This window comes from Ambystoma mexicanum, chromosome 6q, assembly GCF_040938575.1.
Source record: "Ambystoma mexicanum isolate Mex_15411 chromosome 6q, UKY_AmexF1_1, whole genome shotgun sequence".
NCBI classification, from domain to species: domain Eukaryota; kingdom Metazoa; phylum Chordata; class Amphibia; order Caudata; family Ambystomatidae; genus Ambystoma; species Ambystoma mexicanum.
The window spans coordinates 1,368,321,556-1,368,340,760 of NC_090937.1; the positions used below are offsets into that span (position 1 = coordinate 1,368,321,556).

General features: G+C 44.3%; 1 protein-coding gene across 4 annotated transcripts in view; it reads left to right on the forward strand.

Moving 5' to 3' along the window:
- Positions 1-19,205, forward strand: part of KIAA0232 (KIAA0232 ortholog) — an 813,590-nt gene that overhangs the window by 420,235 nt on the left and 374,150 nt on the right. For all 4 annotated transcript variants that reach the window (XM_069631995.1, XM_069631994.1, XM_069631997.1 and 1 more), the window contains one exon: positions 10,223-13,487. In XM_069631995.1, coding sequence (XP_069488096.1) covers positions 10,223-13,487 — 3,265 coding nt within the window. The remainder of the gene's footprint in view (positions 1-10,222; positions 13,488-19,205) is intronic.

Consider the following 19,205-nt stretch of genomic DNA (forward strand, 5'->3'; position numbering starts at 1 on the left):
GTTACCATCTTGAACGTGTCCAATTCTCGTAAGTCCAAGATAGGTCTCAGTCCTCCGTCCTTCTTCGGTATTAGGAAGTAGGGGGAGTAGCAGCCCTTGTTCCTCTGCGCTATAGGTATCGGTTCTATGGCACCTTCCTCCAGCAGGTCTACAATTTCCTTCAAGAGGAGCGGATCTGGAACTTTCCGAGAGCTGTTCTCCGGTGGATGACTCTGAGGAATGCATAGAAAAGGCAGGCAGTAACCTTGGGCAACTGTCTCCAATGCCCAAGCATCTGACGTAATAGCCTGCCATTCCGTCAGATGTTGAGTTAGCCTGCCCCCTACTGGTGTCTTGTGAGGAGAGTCCTCAGTGTGATTTAGAGGCGGCTGATGCAGGTGCATCTTTTTTGACCTCTTTGAACCGACTGTCCTCTGCCTTTTCCAAATGCGGAATAAAAGCGAAAGGACTTTACCTCTCGATGAGGTTCCTGAGGGGGCGATATGGCGTTTGGCGGATTGCAGCACCCAGGGATTTTGCTGCTGCTTTGGATGTCTGTAACTTTTCTAGGCTGTCATCCGCCTTCTTACCAAACAAAGAAGAGCCGTCAAATGGCATATTTAAAAGTCTGGCTTGTACATCTGGAGCAAACCCAGACTTTCGCAACCACGCAAATCTGCGGGTTGTAGTACTTGCCGCCATGGCCCTACTGATGCGGTCAGCAGAATCAATGCCAGTTTGAAAGGATTCGCATATTGCGTCTTTACCATCCTTAATGATGTTTAGAAACGCTTCCCTTTCTTCTCCCTCTGGGAGGCAGTCAGCCGCTGATGAAGCACACTCCCAAAGTGTATGGCTGAACCTTGCGAGCGTACAAGTAGCGTTAATAGATTTCAACGCCATGTTACATGCAGAAAAAACTTTCTTGGCCATAGAGTCGTATCTTTTGTCATCCCTGTCCTGTGGAACAGTAGGGTATGCTGATCTACTGCCTGCTGCAGTTGCTGCTTGGACAACCAGACTCTCTGGAGTTGGATGTTGGATGTTTAGACAAAAATTCAGGGTCAGTAGTAGATACCCTATATTTGGCTGATAACTTCTTGTTAACCACCGGGATAACCTTAGGAGTTTCCCAGTTAGCCAATATTTTTCTTTGTAATGCAGCGTGAAATGGAACCACAGGATCCTCCTGTGGCCTTTGACTAAGATGTCTGTAAGGTCATCCTGTTGGAATGCAGGTGAAGGTGTAGACCAACCCATGAATTCTATAATTCTTGCCATTAAAATTCGGTAAGGGGTCTCAGCATGTTCCCCTGGGTCTGGTTTGGCAAGCTCTATTTCTGGGGAAGTATCTAACCCACTTGCCTCATGTAAGGATTCTCTAAGGTCCTTCAACCTTTTTTCCTCAGAGGTAAATTCCTCTGGTTCTGGTGTTGCAGATCTCTGCAACCCAAAGGGTCTTTCTTGATCTGAATCCTGCCCTTCTTCATAGATTGAAGACAAAGGTCTAAAATGATCAGACCTTGGAAATGGCTTAAATCCCATTTCCAGAGCAGAAGGGGCTAAATTTGTCATAATCGGTTGGGAAAACATCGACGCGGACGTTGAAGGCTTCGAAAACACTGAAAAAGGCGTCGAAGATTGGAAGTGGCCTCGAAGGATCGGGATCCTACCCGAGGTTGTCGACGACCTCGAAGTCATGTTAGAGAATCTGGGTATGACCACTGGCTGTGAGGTAGTGACGGCCGTGGGTTTGCTCTTTTTCAGCGTCGGCGTCGATGAGCCCTTCGATAATGGCGTAGATGACGCAGATTTATGCATTGAAGGGACCTTCGACGCTGGCGTCGATGGCACAGTGCCTTTTCTCAAGGGTTCGTGACGCTCTCGAGTAGTTTCTTTCGCCTGGTGCAACGACTCGCAGCGTTTAGATTTTTCGGGTCTTTCACCCATGGTATCACCCTCAGCTTTCTTCGAGGGGTTCGAGGCTGCTTTCTCGAAGACGCTAAGCATCCTTTTTACGGAATTCCTCCCACTCAGCCTGAGAGCTATGTTTTGTGTGGCAAGTGACTCTTTCCGGAGAAACAGAAGACGACGAGGAAGGGGATCTTCGACGTCTTATTTGAATGCTTGGATCTCGAAGAGTGGTGGGAACTGCTTCGAGACCTAGACCGAGAATGTTTCCTGTGTCAGCGAGGAGCCGAATGTCTCGACTCTGCCGAGGAAACTTTCGAAGGAGTTTTAACTGTCTTACCTCTCTCAAGCTTCCGCTTACGCTCCTTCAAGGCTTTCGCCGTCATGGACATGCAGTCCGAACATTGGTGCTCCGATCCCATGCACCACAAACAGATCCTGTGAGGACCTGCCAACGACATTTTCTTTCCACCGTCTCGACATTTTTTGAAGCCGGACCGTGGAGTCGTCCGTTCGGATGAGGAAGCCATCGAGTAAGAGTTAGTTTATTCTAGAGGAATAATGAAGAATATATTCTCTGACTAACGAACTGAGCAACGCGATTCCGAGGCCCACGAAGCGCGGAAAAACGGAACTGAGCAAGGGATGCATGATGACGTCGGCGCCGATACGGAGGCTGCCGAGGGAAATCGGCTCGAGGGACATCGACGCGCAGCGCCCTCTACTGAAAAAAAAATTCTGAGGCCAGCAAGCTGGAGATGATCTATCAAGATAAGGAATATGTCGGAGGACACAATCCCTTCGAAATAGATTTCTCGCTCCTTCAACGGAGTTCACTCTGTAACCCTTAACCCAACCATCTAAGTTTTTCAAATATTCACACACCCAGGTAGCCCAATGGGTACCATCTGTCTTTTTGAGGGTCCTACACCTAACGTACTGGGAAGGAGTTTTCCCAAATCTAGCTATCAAAGCTAGCCTCACATTTTCATACTCCAATCTTTCCCCCACCTCCATTACAGCATCTGTTGCAACCCGAGGGAGCCTAAACAAAAGCCAATGAATCAACCGATTACCTGTGAAACCATGAATCCCATAGTTATATTCAAAAGCACCCAACCAATCCAAAATATCAGGTTTCACATCATACATACGCACTGCTTCTTTAGGCATGCAAGGTCTCTCTGGACTGGAAGACCTAGAAGATTCTGGAATAGAAACGTTTTCAAGAGACCATTTCTTCATTTCAAGAGCATGTTGCATTTCCATTCCCCTTAGTTTGATGTCCTGATGTTTGGTTTCAGTTTGGATTTGTAATCTTTTGAATTCTAATTCAAGTCTAATTTCCTCAAGAGACACAAATTCTGGACTCGGTGATGGACCTTGTGGGGTCCCAGTGGCTAAAGGTTGAGGCAAAATGACCTGTTAAGGGAAATAGGGGCTCCCATCCTGGACCTCCTCTACCTCTCCTGGCTCTTCTCAGACATTGGAGTTAGACTCTGCATTGTCATCCCCAATATCATTTTCCACATTTCCTAGGTTAGTAGGTGTGACAGGCCTACTACCCAGACTTTGATGATTCAACAATCTTGCAATTAGTTCATTTTTCTTTCATTTAACATGGAGATTCTTGACTTTACACATTTCTGTCAGTTGCTCTACTCTTAAAATGATCAGGGCTTCCTGACTGAAGTTATCCATAGTTGGCATGTTACAATTGCTTTTCTAGTAGAGCTTAGCCTTGTGAAGGTTTTTAGTTGAACAAAAGCAAAGTAAATTCTTAGGGTAAGAACTCTACAATAGATCCTCATCGCCTGCCACCAGTGTGAGGCAAGAGTGTATGCAGTACCCTTTGGGTGCACTACAACAACCCTGACATCCTGGCAATAGGAACCCAACCTTTGGTATACGTCTGTACTACACAGGTTGGTAGCGTGTTGAGCAGCCAGGCTTATCTCAAGAGGGGTCAATGTGAGCTGTAGGGGAAGTTACACGGAGATTCACAGTGACAAGTATTCAAATAAACTCTTACACACAGTTTCCTGATTAAACAATTATACATGTATTTAACATTCAGTTAAGGAAAGTCTTCTTCAGAAGGGGGCAATATAATAGTAACAAGCAAAAACAATCCAAAATCACTCTTAATATTTCTAAATGAGTAAGTACCCTTTTGGGATGGCACATAAACACTTCCTACACCCTCACGTGACTTTAGTAGCTAGGACACTGTGGACATTAATATACCACTGTTTGCATTTAGTTTTTAGAACGGAACAAGAGATCACACAAATATTCTGAAGCAGCGAAGTACTTTTGGTAGCCCCCAATGCAAAGTTAGTTAACCCCTTTCTGGAAGGAGGATAAACACTATGTCAGAGGGCAGAAGAATCATTCAGGGAGCCAGGCTAGGCCAAAGTCAATTGGGCAAAGTAGGTGAGCTGAAGCACTTCTTGCAGGTAAGTAAAAGTCTTGCAGTTTTAGAAGTCTTTGTAGAATAGAAGAATTCAAAGCAGGGCCACAAGCTGTTTAGGCTTGTGAAGTAAAGAAGCTATCGGCAACTCTACAGAGCAACCACAACAGGTCTCACCAACAGAGAAAAAGTGCAGTTACACAAGAGGTGAGTTCTCTTGGACTGTACAGTACCTTTAGGTTGAAGAAAAAGGGCCGCAGATTACTTCAGTTCCTGTGCTGCTCTGCAGATCCTGGTGTTCCTGGGCCTCAGTCATGGGGACAAGAGGGAGGACGTCTGGGGATTCCTGCACAGCAATGGGACGTTCACCAACCGCAACCGGCAATCTTCAAACAAGTGGCACTTCAGTGTTTCAGCTCCTTGCGTCTACCGCAAATGGCAACACTGTGGTTCCTGGCTGTCGAGATGGGCTTTCCTTGCATCTAGGGTCCAGCACTCTGAGGTGGCTCAGGCTCGGTCAGCCCTGCTTCCTGGTAGTCCAGAGAATCTTCCTGGAGCTCTTGACCAGCTTAAAAGCACACAATCTGGTGTTCCTCTCCCTGGCTATTCGGTTCCAGCAGCAACCGCAGTGGAATTTCAACCAGCTCCGAGAGGATGTCTAAGTGGCTTACTTTTGAGTTGATTGGTCCCACCAACTCAAGGGGAGAAGTCATCCTTGCAGGGGCTTATCTGTCGATACAAATTTGGAGTTTCAGCACAGCAGCAGGGCTTCACCGGGCAAACCAACAGTCCAGTACTTGTAGCAGGCGTCTCTTCCAAGTTCTTGCCTTTTATGCAGGTTTCTCCCATTCATTTCAGCCTAGATGCCAATCACACAGCAGGGTGGCTGTCCTTGCCGGACAGCCAGCCGGCCAATCACCTTTGTGTGCATTCCTGTAACCAAGGGGTTAAGCACAGGGAGTTTCAGGCACCTCCCTCACTTCCTGCCCCTGCCAGACTTACTGGAGCCAGAGGCAGGCTTCATTCATGAATCCCGCCAAAGACAAAAGAAACAAAGATACCAAACCTAGTTTGGCGCGCAGATTAAATCTCAAGAAGGACCTTCCTGACCAGAAATGGCGGAAAAAGAATACCGGGGCCATTGTGACGAAATGGGCACCAATGGGTGCCTTAACGTGGCTGCGAACGCAGCCCGCGTTAAAACGCACAATGGTAGTAAAAAGTAAACCACTTCCACCAGCCATTAATTTTAGGAAGGGTAACATAAAAATATAGGGCAAAGGGGATATTTAGTAACCCCTCCAGCACCCTATGGTAAGATAGTGTGTGCTGGGTCTAGAAGGTTACAAATTGTAAGTAAAGTCAATTTCACTTCACTGCTCTTGGAAACAGTAGTTTCACCAAGAGAAGGTATTTAAACCTTTGGGAAATATGAGAAACTTCCCTGGGCCACTGCACTGAAGGTGCTAAGTGGCACAATGTAAAGATGATGCCTATGTAGTTTGTCAGACTCCAAAGTTAAAAAGAACATAGAAAGTAAATCACATTAGGACTTTTTGACTCTCATGAAATTTTAAAGTCCAGCAAAAGAGCTGGGGGTCTCTAAGGTAGAAGGGGATTGGCACATTTCTGAGAATTCTCCCTAACATCCGCTCTTCCATACTCAAGGCTAACTCAGGTAAAGGATACTTGACTCAGGTTCGACGACAACAGAGGGACCTAGGGGACACAGGGCTTTGCACTCAGTGTTATCCTATTGCGGATAGGCACATCTGACTTTGATTTTCCCAGGTCTCACACTGGATCGTCTGGGAATCGCGGAGTGCGCAGCCTTCTGTCCTTTGTCCGGGTGCGAGGGTTGCAGGTCCAAATGTTTCTTCTGGTCAGGTGTAACTGCAAGATTCAAGCCCAGTTGATGAAGAAATGTAGACTTTTGCAATGCAGGACAACTTCAGAGGATGGCAAATTTCAGCGATGCAGGTGATGACAGGTGTCCATCCAGTCGCAGTCAAAAAAGAAGCTCCAGGACCGATTCCCTTAATGCTAGAAAGTTTACATTTTGGGAAAAGGCGACTTAAGTCACATGCTGGTAACAACCAAAGCTCTTGGCTTGAATGTGGAATGGTGATGATTCTGGAGAGGTAGCCCACGAGAGAGCTGGTCCGTCCACCGGGCTATCTAGGGACACTACCAAAGGGGCATGCAACCCCCAAGGCGTTGAGACTAGTTGGTCCCACTAGTCCTTGGATCGAAGCACCAACAAGGGTCTTCTGAGATCAGGCAGAGGAGCAGGGTTTCACCTGGCCAATCACTGGAGAGGATCTTGACCCACTGCAGAAGCTGTTGTCAACTGGCTACTCGTCAAAGGATTCTACACTCTTAGGACGACTTCTGCAGCCATTTCTCAGATCTATCTAAACCTGGAGCTGAAAGGAAGCCAAACCCACCAATGGAAAAGAGCTGCACCATGCAAATAGCCAGTGGTTGTCCAATTCGGGACAAATATTGCTTTCACGTTGGCCCCAGCAGTAGACATGTTGGCGCCATGGATGTGGACTGGGACTAGACGTCCCACCCACTTTCTGTGGCACAAACAAACAAAGGCTTCCTAGCCTGCGAAATTGACAACCTTCCCGGGCAAGTGCATAACCCTATATGGTATTTCCTGACCTGAGAAGACGGGAAGAGTGCCAAACTACAGTATGGCCAAAGAAGAATCGAAGGTCTTGTGGCATGGCCATTTTAGAGGTTCTAGCCATGTGTAGTAACCATATGCGTTTGACGCGAATGTGCACAAGAAAAAAGCAAAAACGGTAATGAAGATGCTTAACCAGCTTGTCTTTTGGCCCATCTAATAGCCAAACATGCCAAATATAAAAGGTTTTGGAGTTACAAAAGTACTGGAACTGTATGGTGCTGTGTCCAATGTAAAAATACAAGAATTCAAAAGAGAAACAAAGTTTCTCAGTGCTGACAGGCTAAAAGACTAGTCTGTTTCCCCTTAATGAGCAAAAGGGAAGTGAGGCCGTAGGCTTTACTTCCCTAAAAAAGTCAGGACAAGATAAAAAGAATTGGGAATAGAAGACTATATTGGGAAAGTTGCAAAAAACAGTCTTTCCTAAAAGACCAGTCACTCTAGTAATAAGGAGAGAGATGGGGTGGAAATTTTTAAGCTTCAGTAGGATGTAAAGATTGTTTTGAGGAGCAGAATAATGGTGGCAGCTTTAGTTGCGGACGCAAGGTAACTACAGCCTAAAGAAGAATTAAAAAGAATAGACAAAACAAACTAGGGCTGGAAGAATAAGTTTGATAAGTGAAACTGATAGGGGATCAAAGGGAGCAGAAGTAGGATGACACTGAGAAATGAGAGCAAGCCACTGTAAGGGAAAATGATCAGTATCTGGAGCAATGAGATTTGACAAGAGCAATGGTAGCATCCTGCAGGGTTGGAGAATGTCTCATTTTCTTTATTATAGAAAGGGAGAAGTTGCCACATGTGTTGGGTGTGAAAGAGGAACTAGCAGAAGGATCAGGGGAGGGAGGAACTAAAGATGTATTCAAGGTAGAATGAAGAAGTTTGGGAGAAGCTCCCTGGGACTCAATTAGATTCTGGAAGTAGTTGGCTTTAGCTTGTTTAAATTGAAGAGCAGAGAATAGTTGGCAGGCAGTTGTATGCGATTTACGTTCAGCTCCGCGAAGCGGACTACTCTGTTTAAGTCAATCGGAAACGCAGGGCCAAGGAGGTTTGTCCCTTGATATGAATGAGGATGCAGGCGCAAGGAGTCCAAAGATGAGGAAATGGTACAGTTAAGCCTATTGACTGCAGAATCCAGATCAGTGGTGGAGGAATCAGTGAGATCTGTTAAATAGGAAGAAATAGATGCAGTTGGGGTAGAGTTATCTATAGTGTGTGTATCACGACGTAAAGAAATGACAGATGAAGAGCCAATGTCGGGTGGAAGGGGATGGGGGAGAAAAGATGGAGAAATCATAAAGTGGTCAGCAGAAGTGAGAACAGGGGGCTGAATAGGATCAAGGACAGCAGATGGCAGAAATGAAGACCAAATCTAAGACCCCACCTTTAATGCGACTACTGAGTGAAGGAACTAATTTAAGGTTGTAAGAACGAATCGAGATCAATGGGAAAGAGGAAGGCTTGGATAGGAGAAGGTGAATATTAAAATCTCCAAGAATAAAGGGAGGAAAATATAGATAATAGGGAGTCTGTCGTTGTGAAGAGATCTGAAGAAACCTGGGGGCTATTACCAGTGCAGTGGCAGGAACATGGGCAGAAAAAGGGTTTGAAATTCAAACGGAAGGCGAAATAAGAGGAGAAAGGACTCATATGTGAATGGAAAAGCACGCCAGTCTCACCGCCAGGCCGCGTCAGTCTGGGTGAGTGAGAAAGAGAAGCAAGAAGAGGTTAGCGCTGCAGGAGTAGCTGTCAAAGTGGCAGAGCCATGTAATACAGATGAAGTCCAGTTTAAAGGAGAAGAAAAGGTTCAAAACAAGTTAGGTTTGTGAGAAAATGGAACAAACATTCCAAAGCTCTAGATTAATTGGAGTAGGGAGATGATCTTGAATGGTACTATAGATTCAGTTGGAATGAGACACTAGGCGGTAAGAGTGTCTAGATCTAGAAAAGTAAGTACAAACAGGAATATTCATACAACAGACCCAAGTAGCAAAGCAACAAATTGAGAGTTGAACAAAGAACTTAATAGTGGGCAATGACCAATGGTAAGCCTAACCAAATTACTGTAACAGGAGAGGTGACTGGGCGCGAGCTGATACTTACAGGGGCAAACAGCTAATTTGCAGCACCCTTTCAACACCCGCCCTTGGACACGGATGCCAGGTGCGAGACCCCCAGCCCTGACACTATTATGGAGGGTACAACGTGACTGGTCGAGGGTGGGGCACAGAGTCTCAGACCCGCCCAGGGACCGGAGAAACAGCGTTTGGCAAGGTACCAGCTGCACAATAAAGACGTCAGACCCACCTAGCCCAAGAGTCACTTTAGTTGTTAAGTTGCCCCCTGGGCAGATAAGTAGTCACGTGGCTTGCCCAAGTCACCAGTGGTCACGTGACTGGTGGAAGGCAAGGGGGCAGAGCCTCCGACTGTCCGGCAGACCGTAGAAACAGCAGATTGCAAGTTAATGGCCACAGAGTAAAGATGCTGGATGGCCATGCACTTTTAAAACTGCTCACTTAAGGCCCTTGTATTTCCTCTATTCTGAATATCTTAATTATTTTAGGGAATACTGTGGAAGGCAATATTTCTTTGCCACGATGAAGGCCCTTTTATTTCTTGCCTATGCCCTACCCCCTTGAATGGAATGTTCCTGGTGAAAGATTGGCATATATATGAAATTATGAATCTTTTATGTGCCTTGTATGTTTTAAAATTGTTCTAGTCAGATGAACCCTCATTGTTGAATAGTGCCTGAATCAACCTTGTTTAGAGTTAGAAGCCCAAATAAAGAACGCGTGTGCTGTAAAGTCAACAAGGTACATGCATTAGATTTGTAGTTTTATGCATCAATTTAGGAAGATTGGTGTAAAAGCAACTTGAAGATATATAGTGCATTTTGAGATTCAGGTAGACCATGTACAGGAGTCTCTCAAAGGTATGCCCAGGCCAGACGAACAATTAACCTTTTTGTATTTTAGGTAGATTTCAAGATTGAGTATTAATGCATAGCATATGAATATTAAACAAGTTTGAACCTAAAACTTCTACAGAAAAGTGTTGTCCTTAATAAAGTACAGTGCTACAAGTCCTCCGAAGTATGATTATTTAAATGTTTTGTTGCTTTTTTTTTTTTTTAAAATAATGCTTGTGCCTTGCTTAACTTTGAAATTGTTTTGAGTTTAATGGTTCATTGGCTTAAATGTTGCCTTTTCTATTTCTTTCAGGTACTATGAAGCATTTCCACCACTATCTGAGAAGCCTATTTGCTTGCAAGAGATTATGACTGTCTGGAACAAGTCCAAAGTTTGTTCTTACTCCAGCTCCTCCTCTTCATCCACTGCTCCGCAAACCAGCACCGATACACCTTCTCCAAAGGACTGTGAAAGTGAAACAACAAAAGTCGCAAGTAATGAATTGGCCACCACTGTACATGAAGGAATTCAGCAGAGAAAAAATAAAAGTGAAAAAGAAAACCAGTTCACTAATGGCACAGTGGAAGATAAATCTGCTTTCTGCAAGAAACAAGCTGGTTATAAGCTTGAGGGAAAGCCACGCCCTCGTTCATGGTCGTCTGGTTCCAGTGAGGCTGGCTCAAGTTCCAGTGGGAATCAATCGAAGTTAAAATCTTCCAAATGTAATAAAGTTAGACACAAAATGCGGGAAGTTAGGAACAAGAAGGGGCGGAATGGGCAAAACAGATTTTCAACAAAGATTGAAGAAAAAATAGAATCCAAAATCAATACTGGAAGCAGTAGCAGTAGTGGTGGGTGTGTTAAGCAGCTGGGGAAATGGGGGAAACGGCCATTAAAAGAATTGGGAAGAAAGGATGCTGGCAATGAAGGAAATCATTTAGAAAACCGAAACGAAAAAGAATACCAAGAGGAACCACTGTGGTATACTGAACCAATAACCGAATACTTTGTTCCACCAAGTAGAAAAAGCAAACTGGAGACATCATACAGGAACAGACAGAATATTTGGGATATAACCTCAGAAGCTGTGGAAGAATTGTCTGAATCTGTGCACAGTCTTTGCATTGGTCACCATAATATCCATAAAACATACCTCGCAGCAGGTACTTTCATTGATGGTCACTATGTAGAAATGCCTGCAGTTATAGATGAGGCTAATGACCTCACTGGGACCTCAAAATGTCCTCATTCTGAGGATGCATATCTGGATGACATTCATCCTTCAGAACTAACACACTTCTATGAAGTGGATATTGATCAATCCATATTGGATCTTGGTGCCTCAGATAAGATGCAAGGAGAAAGTCGGATCTTAAATATGATTCGGCAGAAAAGCAATGACAAAGCAGAATTTGAGACAGACTGTTGCCTATTATTAGATGGAGTGGAGTTGCATGGGGAAAGTGCAATATGGACTGATTCAACAAGTTCAATTGGCGGAGAGGGGATGTTTTTGCATGACCTTAGCAATTTAGCTCAGTTTTGGGAGTGCTGTTCTTCTTCAAGCTCTGGTGATGCTGATGGAGAAAGCTTTGGAGGGGAGTCCCCATTAAGGGCCTCCCCAATTTCAGACAGCACAATCCTAGATACACACATGTTTCCTGGTGATCAAGAGTTCTTTTCAGACGTTAATGAACTATCTAATTTCAACTCCTGTTTTTCAGTATTTGAAGTGCAGTGTAGCAATACTGTCTTACCATTTTCATTTGATTCCCTCAGTTTGAGTAATGAAAATACAGATTCATGTTGCAGCACCAACATCCTTGGGAAAACACAATCTAGATTGCTAATATGGACCAAAAATAGTGCCTTTGAAGAAAACGAACATTGTTCCAATTTATCAACGAGAACCTGTAGCCCTTGGTCTCATTCTGAAGAAACCCGTTCAGACAATGAGACTTTAAATATTCAGCTAGATGACTCCACACAGCTTAGTGCTGATGATATGAGCTATATTGCTCCTATAGTTTCTTCGGGCTATTTAGAAGAAGAAATTCTAGAGTTTTTGCATGAAGAGAACTGCAAGCAAAATAAAGGTGCAATTGGTGTGATTCCTGCGCTAACGTATAAAAAAAAGTCTAAACTGGAGTCTGTCTGTGGCATTCAGCTAGAAGAGAATGCTGAAAGTGAAGGTTTTGAATCTGCAGACGTTTGTAGTGAGACCATTCAACAGAAAGAGGACTACAGCTCAGGGGTGTTTAATGATATTTGGACAAATATGCCAGGCAGTCCTGTAGCAATGCTGGAGGTAGCACAGCTTGAAGATCCATTGTATTCTTCTGATTTGAATAATTGCTGCTGCTGTTTGGATACTGAAGCAAACGTTGAAACATTCTTAGAACCTAGTAAGGCTGTACAACGATCAGAATACCATCTTTGGGAGGGTCAGAAAGAAACTGTAGAGAAAAGAACATTGGTTTCCAGTGAGTTATCAAAGGTTGACTGTGGCGATTACACTATGCCCTCAAAACCTTGGGATATAAACCAGGATAATGAAAACTCCTTTATTTTAGGTGGTGTGTATGGAGAACTAAAAACATTTAACAGTGACGGTGAGTGGGCTGTGGTTCCTCCCAGCAATACGAAAGGATGCCTTTTGCAGTGTGCAGCTCCTGATGTAGTGACAATAGCTGGCACAGATGTCTTCATGACTCCAGGAAACAGCATTGCACCAGGGCACCGACAGTTATGGAGACCCTTTGTTTCCTTTGAGCAGAATGAGCAGTCTAAGAATGTAGAAAATGGATTAAATAAAGGGTTCTCTTTTATCTTCCATGAAGACTTCATAGGGGCCCATGGAAACTTTCAAGTCGAAGAGCCAGGTCTTGAATATTCATTTTCTTCCTTTGAGATGAACAATCCATTTTCACAAGTTCTTCATGTAGAGTGCTCATTTGAGCCAGAAGGAATTGCTTCCTTCAGCCCTAGCTTCAAACCGAAGTCTATACTGTGTTCTGATTCAGACACTGATGTTCTTCATCCCAGGATATGCGGTGTTGACCGAACACAGTACAGGGCTATTAGAATTTCCCCTCGGACTCACTTTCGCCCGATTTCTACATCTGACTTGTCTCCAGGTGGAGGTAGTGAATCGGAATTTGAATCTGAAAAAGATGAGTCAAATATTCCTGCCCTTTCACAGGGCGATGTGTTTGAAGATCCACAAGCAGATCTTAAACCACTGGAAGAAGATGCAGAAAATGAAAGCCACTTCTATGGAAAGTTGGAGCTTGAATCTGGCAAATTTGTTCCCAGATTAAAGAAATCTGGTATGGAAAAGAGTGCACAGACTTCGTTGGATTCCCAAGAAGAGTCTGGAACTTTTCCAATTAAAAAGCAAGACATGTGTCTTGAACGTAATATAAACCGATCACTAGAAAGGAAAGGTTCTGAAAACTTGCCACCAGTTTGTAAAATGTTGGAACCTTGTGAGGAAATTAATGATCTTGGATATGAAGCAGGTTGTCATTATTGCACCTATACAAATACCACTGTTCCAGCAGGAGCTCTGGAAAAGGTAAATTCATTTGGAGTGTATAGTGTTCTTGCTACACTTATTACAATGTTCATAGAAGCATGTTTATTGGTTTTGGTATTTGCTTAGCACATAACTGCCATAGGTTTGATTTGTGCTGCTGTTTCCACATAGCTTTGAATATTCCAGAATGTGTACAGATATTTAGTATTTAGCATCATAGACATTGAATGCCATCCATTAGGTGCTTTCATTTTCCAAAGGGCTTGATGGGTAGTAGTAGCTTATCTCTTTATGCAATTCTGCTTTAACAATAATGCACTTCTTGCGCAAGTTACAAAATGGGAGTGCAATTTTGAAAACGTAATGCATCTGGTTGCATTAAAGCAGCATACCCATCTCCCACGCTGCTTTGCATATTGTTTCTCCGGTCCACAAGTAATACTCTGCATGCACAGTATTATGCTTTTTAGTCTTTTTAGACATGATAAAAGCCCTGGCATCCATGAAACCTACCACTTGCGCCGAAAACATACTCCCGGCCAGCATCATCTTAGACCACCCTGACATCTTTGCACCAGCCTTAACCAAAGTGATAAACTCATCTTTCCGCAATCAAATTGTGCCTAAAAGTATAAAAAGGGTAACAGTCACCCCCCTTGTTAAAAAACCGAATCTAGACCAAAGGGACCCAAACAACCTAAGGCCCATAACCAATTGCAACTTTATACTTAAAATAATGGACAAGATTGCCACCACACAGCTCCAAGAACACGTAGAAAGCTCAGACCTCCTCCATCACCATCAGTCTGGCTTTCGACCAGCGCATAGTACAAACAGCTATGCTGTATCTACAGACCAAGATGCTCAACATCCTTGATCAGGGGAAAGCTGGCTTGCTCGTTCTCTTGGACCTGAGCGCTGCTTTCGACCTATTAGATCACAACCTACTCAAGACAGCGCTAAAAAAAACAGCAAACTGCTCAGATGAAGCATTAAGCTGGATCATGTCTTTCCTACAAAACAGAACATCTAGAGTTCATTGGGGAAATCTATTCTCAATAGAAAAAGAAATCACCTGTGGAGTCCCACAAGGTGCCAGCATGTCCCCACTCCTGTTTAACCTCTACCTTAGGTTTCTATGCATAGCCCTCGACAACATCAACACGTTCTTTACCAATTACGCTGACGACACTCAGCTGGTAATTGAACTAAGTGGAGACCATCAAAAGGACAACAAAAAGCTAAGCCTAGTTTACAACGCGGTAGAGCAATGGATGGACCAAAATTGGATGTGCCTAAACGGCAACAAAACAGAGCTTATGGTCTTTGGCTCCAATCTTGTCTGATCTAAGCTCCATCCTGCATACAACACATTCGCCATCAAAAACACCCAAATTAAGGTCCTAAACAAGGTTAAAACCTTGGGGATGATGCTAAAAGCATTCCTGGGATCAGATGCCGAAACCCTTCACGTTAAAAAAACGTGCTCATACCACCTGCGCCTACTAAAAGCCAGAAGACCCTACTTATCTGAGGAAAATATTGCCACTGTCGCAAGAGCTACCATCTTATCTCGCCTAGACTATGGCAATGCCCTAATTCTAGGAGCTAATAAAAACTGCTACCACAGCTACCAAGTTCTGCAAAACAATGCAGTGAGAATCATTAAGCAAAAAAACAGGAATCAGCACATCAGCGAAGCCAGGAAGGAACTTCACTGGCTATAAATTGAAGAGAGTCCAATTTAAATCCCTCCCGATCACGCATAGATGTATTTTTGGCAAAGCCCCTGCATACCTGAAAACTAAAATCATTCCATACAAACCTACGAGAGAGCTAAGATCAGCCGAACAAGGTCTGATAGTGGTAGCTCCTTTCAGACTTAAAAACGGGGCAGGTAAATCCTTCCCTATAACCGCAGCAGGCCTTTGGAATAACCTACCCGGCCAGTTAAAGATGGAAGCCAATTACCAACGCTTTCGCAAACAACTGAAAACCCACATCTTCAAGTAATACATATACTACAAACTGCCCACCTACCTATGCAGCCCTAATGTCTCGTGTTACATGTTTTGTTGTCTTACTTTTTGTCTTTGTGTTCTTGTCTCTGCGCCCCAAAGCTCAAGAGCTACCAGCGCAATGCAAATAAATAAATGCTGCCCCAATATGGTGACACGTCATATTCCTTTTTTCATTTGTCCTTATTAGTTTCAAATTGCATAGTGTTAGGACAGTTTTTCGAAAGTCCAACTAAGTGCTTCATAAAATTATATCTGAGGCAGTACAAAAACTCTGCTCTTAGTATAAGGCTGTACCGCCTGAGAACATTTGGTAGTGTAGGCGGAGCAGCCATGCTTATTGTAGGCGTATAGAGGGCTGCAGGTCAGTACAAAGAAATTGTAGCATATATACGGTCCAAAGAAACATTGATACACTTATGTATTGGTACGAAAAATGGTTTATTATAATAAAAAACAACTTAATACTTATGGTATTCAAACCAAAGTATGATCTTATTTAGTGGAGCATTAAGCAGTCAAGGCGAGTCAAAACCTTTTTTTTTTGTAATGTTATAGTTTGTTACAAACTTGTTCACTCACATTTTATGAATAAAAGAAAAGGAAAACAAGAGATTGGTTAATTCATTTTAAAATGTTAACAATTTCCGATTCTGTTCTTTATAATGATATTCTTTCTGGTTCCAATTTGCTTAAGTCCATTATCGAGTTCCAGAATTGAATAACTCAGATTGTCATTTCCACTCAAAATTGAGGCCCAACGTTATTTTGGTTCAAGTAGGCATCTAGTTTCGGGGAGCATCTCGATAAACAAATGTCTTATCACCCAAAGCTGGACATTGCATGATAATGTGGTACAAAGTCTCCACCTGATTTTGGACTTGGCAGAATCTGCAATGGACAAGTGCTTCTGGTATTCGTTTAGTAGTTGTCAAAATTTCCCTGGTCGGGAGTATGTTAAGACATAGTCTCAGAAAAGTGTCTCTCGTTGCTTGTTCCGGGAGCTGTTGTAAATACTGTGGAAGTTGATTCAGAGCTCGGACATCCTTTTCATTTTATTGAAGGTTTGTATTGTGAATTTTGTTGGATTATTCTTATCCAGTAATTTCTTAGCAATTTTATTTTGGCTTTCTGTGGCCGGTTTATTAGCATATCCAGAGAGATGTCCTCACGATCCAATATTTTAATGCAAGTATCTTTCCATAAATTCAGCACCGTTGCTTTTATTGTTTGTTTTTCATGTAAGATATCGATCGCTGGTATATGATCTTTTAGGAGAGTCTTTCTGTATGAGGCTAAAGTCTTCTCTGCCTCTAGAGATTGTAATGCCAGTTCATGACGTATGCGTGGTGCTGGGTATATTGGAGAAAGCAACGAGATTTTTCTCCCATTATCCCTTCTAGACTCGTCTACATATCTTGAGGTGCATTCAGCATGGTTTCTCCAGCATTGGATCTTTCATAGATTCAGATGCTTGAATATTCCCCGTCGTCAGACTGGGAATCCTCTGTGATTTAAATAATTATTACACATTTTAAATATATACATTATTTCCATAGAAATATGAATGTAGATTGCCCATTATGGTCTGAGCCATTCACTTGTGTAGTCACTCCACCTCACTTTGGTCCTTTATGGCCCTAACCAATGAGGTGGCAGGGATTAAGCTCCGCTCCAGTCAGCCATCTTCAGATTTTTCACTGCAGTCTGACGGAGGGAATCCTATAGCTCTCTGAGCTTTTGAATAGGTAGGTTATATTCTTTAAAAGTATTCTGCTATTCCCCTTTTCAGGGGATATCTACTCTTTTTGGGCTCAGAATTTGTTTTTCTCACCCTAAATTTGTCGTGTGAAATTCACCTCAAGCATGGCTGAACTTCAAACTGCCAAGAAGCCTTCCCTATTCAGGGACTGCACGATGTGCATGAAGAAACTTGTCTACATGAAGGATCCACATTAACATGCAGGATTTTCTCAAACAAAACCCTGCAAGACAGACAAAGAAGACCTCTTTTGCATATAGAAGCCAAAGGTCTGTCTTCTGACGAGGAATGTGCCAAAACAGCTCCTATACATTCCAGCAAACCATCTGAGCGGCAAACTTCTAAGAGAAGGGCCTCTTCAGTGGTAAACAGCACCACTCCTAAAAGTAAGAAGAAGCTGGATTTAAGTTCTTCCACACCTCTTTTGGACTCTGGAGACCACAAGATACGGCATCCTGAGGAAAAAAATCACCTCCAAAGGTAAGGAGGTGTTTGCAAAAAAACAGGATGGGTTGTTGGGGGGGGGTGGGGGGGCAGTCATCCACGGAGAATCCGTCTATGAGCGGCAATAAGGATAGAGGCCCGAAGGAGCTCCGGAGCGATCCTGACGAAATCTGAAAAAAAACTAGCATAAATTGGTTCCAGAAGACCGCCAAAGTCTCTCCACAGAGACCGGAACACCTGCTGCCCACCCGACGAAGCCCCCCCCCCCCCCCGGAGGAAACCATGCGGTGGAAAAGAAGATAGACCGCCGGAGGGGAATCGTCCCGCGAAATCAAAATGGCGGACGCGCGCGCTGTGGGAGAACCCCGGCCGCGTAATACTGAATGAGCCGGTGAATCTACACGATCGGCGAGAAGGACACATCCCACGCATAACACAGAAACCAGTGTGGGGCAGACCCGAGCCTGAGTCAACCCCACGACGTGGAGATCGGCGCGACCAGTGGAAGTGGGACGCGGAAGCGGGGAGGCCCCTGACACGGTGAAGCGACATACGCAGCAGGCACGGGAAAGTCCTGAGCTCGAAGCGATGCCCGACAGGAGACATCTGACGGCAAAAAGCACCGGGAGCAACGAGGGCCTAACGTATATACCTGCCTGAAGAGTGTAGTAATCCTATTACAAGGAGAGACCCGTAAACACCGAGGAGCAGGGTGGCAGAAGAAGCAGGGGCTACGGCACGTGGAGCACAGCCAAGACTGGTACCGGCGACACAGGCAGAGGACGATTCCCCCGCGATGCTGAAACAAGAAAGCAGAAGGGAAAACCAAGCAAGTGAGCATGGAGACTTTTACAAAGGCGTCCGGACACAAACTGTCGCCGTCAGCGGACAAGGCAGCAGCCGCTGATGACACCTCATGCCCAGCTGAAGCCGCTAACGAAGGCACGATACTAGAGGCAATCGCCTCCATGAAAGCATTGCTCGAAAACAAAATGGACACAGCAATTGAGGCCCTGAAAGCATCTCTAGAAAATAAACTGGATACAGTAATGGTAGATGTGGGCCTTCTCTGCCAGGACGCGAGGAACCTAACAGAGTGACGGCGACTAAACAGCAGGTGCAGCCAAATACAACAGAGGTTGCTGTAACGCAGACACAGATGTCGGAGGTACTACAGAGAATTAAGGTTCTGGAAAGGAGAGCGGAAGACGCAGAGGGGAGAGCGCGGAGGAACCACATCCGCATAATTGGAATTACGGAAGGTGAGGAGGGCAAAGACCCCACTGAGTACGTCGAAAACATGCTCCTCCAGGAGGTCGGAGTAGGTGTACTATCCCAGGGCTTTGTGGTAGAAAGGGCACACAGAGCCCTGACCGGAAGACCCCAGCCGGGTGCCTCCTCTCCCCCCAAGAGCGATGATTGCTAGGATCATGAACTACAAAGACAGGGAGAAAATACTAGCGTTCTCAAGGAGGGGGGGGGTTCATCAAGAACTCTTCCAAGATCACAATGTATCCGGACTATAGGGCCATG